The sequence below is a fragment of the Rutilus rutilus genome (genome assembly GCF_951802725.1).
Source record: "Rutilus rutilus genome assembly, chromosome: 10".
NCBI lineage: Eukaryota > Metazoa > Chordata > Actinopteri > Cypriniformes > Leuciscidae > Rutilus > Rutilus rutilus.
This window is the reverse complement of record NC_140215.1, coordinates 6,337,621-6,344,814: the sequence shown is the minus strand read 5'-3', so window position 1 is coordinate 6,344,814 and position 7,194 is coordinate 6,337,621. Positions and strand designations below refer to the sequence as shown.

Here is a 7,194-nt window from a genome sequence, read left to right as displayed (position 1 = left end):
TAAAAAACAATTTCAACAATATTTTACCATATTACACACTGCCTACATTGTAATATTTAAAATGTGAGATAATTATAAAACATTTGTGTAAGTACAATGCACACTATTTTACACTATATATATATATATAAAATATATCTTATAACTTATAATAATTTTTTTTTTAACATAGACTTGACCCGTTTGTACTGCGCCACTTTACATTCCTTTTCCATTAAAATGTCGTTTTTACAGTGTGAGATTGAAACAATGTCTAAAACTGAGAGCATCGAACTAATAGTGTGGTATAATTTGAGTGGCAGCCAGTGGAGAGGTGCAGTGTAACTTAAGACTGGTCCTCCTAGTTTATTAGTCCACCAATCAGAGAGCAGCGCTTCCTCCCCCTCCAGTCACACTAGTATTTAGCATCAGAGACTAGGATAAAGTTTCCCAAAAAATTAGGAAAAAACTTCCTGCGGGAGGAAAACTCAGCCAAGCTCTACTTCTGGAAGTAGAGGCGCAGTCTCGGAACTTTAGGAGGACAGACGAACCCCCCGAAAACCGCACGGATATAACGGTCTAACCACGGATTCAAAGGTGGAGAGCGCGTTTTATCCTCGACCTTCACATTTCTTTAAAAAAGAAATGGAAGAGAGTTCAAGCTCTCCCGTCTCCCCAGTGGACAGCCTGGTGACCAGCGAGGAGGAGTTGGACAGACAACAGAAAAGGTTCGGGAAGAAGAGGAGACACAGTAAAAAGTCGAGCGACGACAGCAGCAGCAGCCCGAGCTCCGTGAATAAACGGAACAAAAAGCCGAGCCCGAGCAGCACTCAGTCGTTCGAGGAGCTGCAGAACCAGCGCGTTCTGGCGAACGTCAGGGAGAGGCAACGGACTCAGTCGCTGAACGAAGCGTTCGCGTCTTTGCGCAAAATCATCCCCACGCTCCCCTCGGATAAACTCAGCAAGATACAGACGCTCAAGCTCGCCTCCAGGTACATTGATTTCCTCTACCAAGTGTTGCAGAGCGACGAGATGGACAACAAGATGTCGAGCTGCAGTTACGTCGCGCACGAGAGACTCAGTTACGCGTTTTCCGTGTGGAGGATGGAGGGCGCGTGGTCGATGTCTGCGTCTCACTAGCAGAGACTCGTCCATATCATGCCAAACGGGTGGGTAGAGAGATGCCAAGACCTATACAATTACTATAGCCTCGAGATGAGTTACTATATAAAGTTAGTGTCGAGATGTGTAGAGTGGATGTGTGACGGCAGTAACCTGCTTTTAGAGAAACCCCAGCTGTTCTGGACCACTGACACTGACAGTTCATTGCAGGAATGCAACACTATATCCTCGTGACACCCCCAAAATTGTCATTTAGATTTGTTTAGATAAAGTATTAGAATTCTTTAAAACGTTATTGTATATATGTTTTACACGTGCAGTAATTCATAGTTTTCTCATATTATTACTACAGATACATGGATGTGTGTAACCTGCAGTAACCAATTCCACTTAAGGAATGTCTATATATCCTCCTCACTGTAAAAAGTTATGACGGCATGTCTTTTTTTTTTTCATTGCTTTAACTCATTAAAACAAAGTAAAAATGTAATCTTTTTTATAAGTTATACAAGATTCGACTCGTTTTTCTGAGTCAGTTTAATGTAATTTGCTTAAATTACTTAAACGTAGTTGTTTGTACTTTTTTTGCCCTCAGGTGAGGCCACGAACACAAAAAAAAGCATTTTTAATATTTTACTTCTTTAAAAAAAAAAAAATAATATACCTTTTTTGTAATAATGATTTTATGCTATGGACTAAGCCCTATTTTTTTATTTAGCATCGTTATAAAATGTCTTCATGATATTAACATAAATGTTCACTATAGGCGACATAGGCCAGGTATCACGAGGATATTCAAATTATTATTATTATTATTATTTGGTTATTATTATGGCCACACCCCCACAAATCTGGTGTCACAGAAAAGGCCAGAAAGTTCCCTTGAAGGAACATCAGGACATAAACCAATGGCATATGATCTCAGAGATTATTATAGAAATGTTCTCTATACAGTGGACAAAATGCTAGGCGTCACGAGGATATCCCGAGGAAATTAATATGGGAACGTGTTCTAATTATTGTATTATGCTATGAAGACAAATGCATCGTAAAGCCCTCTAAAAACAACAGAATCTCGCGCATTTACAGTAAGAAAATGAACGTACAGCACAAAAACAATGAGAATCGGCTGATTCCTCGACTGCTAAAGCAAATATTTCTAGTAAAATCCAAATAGAGACATGGTGAGAACTAGAGCACGAAAAGCTGTGGTATGCAGACTGTATTTGTCAGAAATAACATGGAAACAAACGATGAATTTGAGTTTTTCTCAGTATTTGCGAATATTATCCAGTAGCCTAAACAAATAAACATTCTCATTATATCGTCGATGTTTATGAAACGAATAACGACCCAGCCGTGAGAAGGAAAAATGTAGCCTACCTCTCGTGAATAAAACTCACATTTCAGCGGGGTTTAAACTTATGAAGTTACAGACCACATTCGTAAACGTTAAGCTAAAAAAAAAAAAAAAAAAAAAGAGAGACAGAGAGAAATGGAAAAGAATTATGATCCTGAAATTAAAGCACCTGTGTGTGGAACTATAGTTCTATGGAACGAAAAGATTCTGCTACACGACATCGGGATGTGAAGTCCTTTTTGTCCTAACATGAACCTTTATTTTTAAGAGTGAAGGTGAGCTGCAACCATAAACCATGTTTATGCTTGTGAAATAACAACACAAAAAAAACAACTCTTTAAGATCTTTAAGGCAAGAATGAAATCTTTCAGGCTAAATATGTGTACAATATTACCTTAATTATTTGTAATTATTATTTACGTTTTATTTAATAAGCTAAATTATGCATGGAGTTCTCTTTCCTTGATGACAAAATAAAGTAATATCCTGTGGTGAAAAGAAAGAAGATTTCCTAAATGAACCTGCACACCTATAAATGAATACGGTCCTAGTTTAAATAACTAATTAGCTAATAAAAATGATGAAGTGAAATTAAAGAAGATATCATAATGCATTAACCAGTTGGATAAATCTCTCTTCCTATGCGCCGGATTAGGCCTCTATCAACCAAGACAACACACAGCTGTCATAAAAATGTTCAACACTTGTTACAATATTAGTTGTTTGTCTAATTGATTCTTCTCAATTTATTTGAATAAAGTAATATGTGCTACTGAGAAATTCCAAAGGAAGGCAGGTGTACGGCTTCGGATTTCAAACCAAATGACCTCTTAAAACAGTTATTTTCCAGTGACGTAATTCCACCTGGGATTTGTGTAACATGATTGAACCAAGCCTTTTCCTGTGTAAGCATGTGCTCCCACTCATCATTAATAGCTTCCCATTTTTCTTCAACCTGCAGACAAACCTTGAAGTTTAAGGTCTTCGTTGAAAAGTTTGAGAAGCAGATTTTTTAACCTAAATGTTTCTTCTTCCGCAGACTGTTTACTTCCACTAATTTTGAAGACACCAAAGGATTTATTGATGAACCTCTAAACCTCAAAGACGTGGCCAAGGGACATTCGGTGGATACACCTATACATCCTCATGAAGGACACAACAAAAGGAACTTTTTATATACTTAGAGAAAAAGTAGATGACGTCTCCTGTGTCGTCAAATACATTTAATCTTTTTCACAAGTTATTCTTAAATGTCGCTGTGGTGATAGTACAGGAAGGCCATCTGTTATCTGTATGGAAACTATATTTCGTGTTTGTCTCTGAACAGAAGAGTTTATATATATATATATGTATGAACAAAAAAACTATTGTACATAGGCTACCTGTGAGTGTTGTCAGCTTTTTTTAAAGGGACCAATGCAATTTAGAGCAATACTTTCTTGAAGTATGCTGCATGGATGAACGCATACGTTAGAATTTTTTTCTATGCAACATTTTCGATTTCCATCCATTGTACATTTTGCTTATTTATTAAAACATATTTTTGAACATTTAGGGTGAACACAGTGATTTGCATACGTCCACATCGTCGCTGCAGAAAAAGAGCATTCAGATTTTCCCCTTCTTTTGTGCAGGTTCATTAGCCGAAAAGAAAGTCCAGCCAGCTTTACCCCAAAGCTTATAAAAAAGCCTGTCCGCTCTAATAAGAAGAAATCACTGAATCCAGACGGCTGGAGGCAAATTCTTTAACAACTGCAGATAACCGCAGCATTTAAATACCGGACCCCTACCAGACCTTTTCATTTCTCCTCTAAATCTACACCAACGCTCGCAAATCATTTAATTGTTTACATCTCATTTTCCCAGGCTTAGCTTGATAAAATCTAAAAGAAACGACTCCACTGCTGAGGCATTAATGCTTGGCCTGTTCAAGACTAATTCAACTCTGCTTTTTTATGATATTTTGGAGCTTTAAATAATAAAGGCAAGAACCTTTACATCAGATAGGCATATGTCCTGTATATGAGTCAACATGCTACTGATGATTAAAAGAGAATAGTTATAATAGTAAAACTTGTTATAGGTTTCATACATTTTCAACAACAACAACAAATGATTTTATGACTCCAACAATGTGGGGGTGTTTATGGTTTTCTTATCACATGACTAAACAAATCACTTCCTTTATACTGGTTATGCAACACTTCCTTTGATTTCCCAGACAAGAGTGGCTATATTTTAAATGTCAGTGTATTAAAACATAATTGCTTCACTGCTTTTTTTTTTTTTTTAAGGTAATAGCAATAAAAGATTGTGCCAGAGCACAATCTTCTGATGAAGAGCTGGAATCGAAACCTCACCTGTGGTGAAACCATGAAATAAATATTTTTCTATTCTTTTGGAGCTGTGGTGTGCCAAATTTACCTTCCTTTTTGTAGTTGAGCACCCCATTGAGCTTTTTTGCCCGTTAGATGTACGAGTTCAATATGCCAACATCTTATTATAGCCTATCTCAGGACAGTTAGGCCACCATCACATGAAGTTTTTATCTCCCACAAAAATCTAAATCAAAAACTGAAAACAGGCTAGAAAAGGTAGCAAAACGAAACTGACCCAAAGAGATACACTTACGAGAAAACAGCTGCAGTATAAAGATAACAGTTCTTAAATATGTGGTGATGGGGAAGCCCACAGAAAGAAAAAAACTGCGGTGAAGAGTGAGAACCAGCCTGTTATATACACACCTCTCTCTTTATTCTGTGCACCTGCGCAAATCTCTGCAACCGCAACGGTCTCGAGAACGACTATTTGACGTCGAGACGCGACGCAACTGAGAAAGACGTCCTTCTGACACAAAAATAATTAGCGTAGGGCCTATACGGAAAGCAAGAACATTTACAGTATGTAAGCTATAGGCCTACAATAAAATAAAACAAGTTCACACGTCTGTCAATCGCCCACTCTCAACAAACATATTTTGGTTTCTTATAGCCTACCTACATTTTTAAAATTTCAGTTAGCGATGTCCGATTCGTGGAGGGCTCGTTCTTATGAGTCGGATCTTTAATGGAACAGGTCAAACTTGTTCACAAAATGATTCGTTAAGGAATTGTATAGGCTACTTAAAGGGATAGTTCACCCCAAAATTAAAATGTTGTCCTCATTTACTCACTCTCGTGTTGTTCCAAACCTGCATGAGTTTCTTTCTTCTGTTGAATGAGATAGCCATTTAAAAAGAATGTTGGTAACTAGACAGCTGACAGTGGCTTTGACTTCCAGTAGGAAAAAAATACCTTGGAAGTCAATGGGTGACTTCTGTGTTCAACAGAAGAAAGAAACTCATACAGGTTTGGAACAACATAAGGGTGAGTAGGCCTAAATGTTGACAGAAATTAATTTTTTGGGTGAACTATCCCCGTTCACTAATCTATTGACTTTAACGAATCTGACTGAATCAGTAAGGACAGTTCTCGAATCCGATTGAATCTTTCGAAATAGCCAATGTCCAACTCGTTATAGGCCGAGAAATGAGTGAGCCTGTGAGCTTGAGTGGACCGATAATTTTACTGATGGGGCAAAAAAAATATGTTTAATATTTTTTTTATTTAACACATCAATTCGAAACGTTGGTTTTAATAAATAGCATTTAATTAAATAATTTAAATATTCAGTCGAGTGATGTAAATTGTTTAATGTGAAACGCAAATTATATTTAGGTTCAAAATAACTGTTTTTATGAGCTGAAGTCTGGCAGGAACGAAATTACAATAAATAAACAATCTTATTAATAAACTTTTCTCAGGAAAAATGAAATAAACATCAACGTGTTTCTACATAAGGCTTTATTAGGCATGTACATGCAATGGCAATGCAATTATATCATGGAGGTGTGATTAAATAATTACGTCATGACGTAAAATCACTGAATCTTTTTTTTACTGATTCTAAAGAGCCGATTCACGTAAAAGAGTAATTATTAATAAACGTTTTAAAACGATGTGAGAGGCACATGGATTTAAAAATAAATCAAATAAAAGGTTGTGTGTTGAGGGAAAGTGCGTATCCATCAGCAGCATGTTTGATAATGTCTCATTATTCCCGCCTTCCTTCTGAGCCAGAATGCCGCGGGCCACAGTTACGGAGTGGTGCAAGCCCCAGATGTTTCCCGTAAAATGAGACGGAAAAAGCAACAAAATTTTAATTTGCAGTAAAACGGATAAAGTAAAGGTTTACGCTGCATGCGCCGCAGAAAGGATTTCATGTTCAAGCTAATGCCAAGGTTACATTACACTGTGGGGGTGGGCCCTGGCAGGACACACATTTCCTTCTGCTAACCTAGAATCAGATTTGTAGGCTACCACCCTAGTGGCTTACTTTTACCTTCTGTGTTGATAGTAGGCCTAAACTAGAGCAACTAAAAGACCACAGCTAACTCTAACTTCAGGCTAACTTGATGAGGAGCCACGCTAAAACTGTTGTAAAATGCTGATAAACACAACACACCTGTGACCTCAAATTGATATTAACGCACTAAATTACACTGTAAACAGTTTACAGTGAGCCTAATGAATTATATTAGCATTCTTGGCGGAATAAGTTTTTTCAAATCATTAATGTCTGCTATTAAACTTAAAAGTATAGTTTACCCAAAAAAGAAAATTCTGTCAATTTACTCACACTTGTGGAATTCCAACACTGTATGACTTTCTTCAGTGGATCATAAAATAAGATAT

General features: G+C 37.1%; 1 protein-coding gene across 1 annotated transcript; it reads left to right on the top strand.

Annotated features, from left to right (window-relative positions):
- The first annotated feature begins 444 nt into the window (after positions 1–444).
- Positions 445–4,834, top strand: twist2. The gene is made up of 2 exons (XM_084422007.1): positions 445–1,148; positions 3,501–4,834. Exon 1 carries the CDS (start codon positions 625–627, stop codon positions 1,117–1,119), a length of 495 nt encoding a protein of 164 aa, XP_084278133.1. The 5' UTR covers positions 445–624; the 3' UTR covers positions 1,120–1,148; positions 3,501–4,834.
- Positions 4,835–7,194: the final 2,360 nt, after the last annotated feature.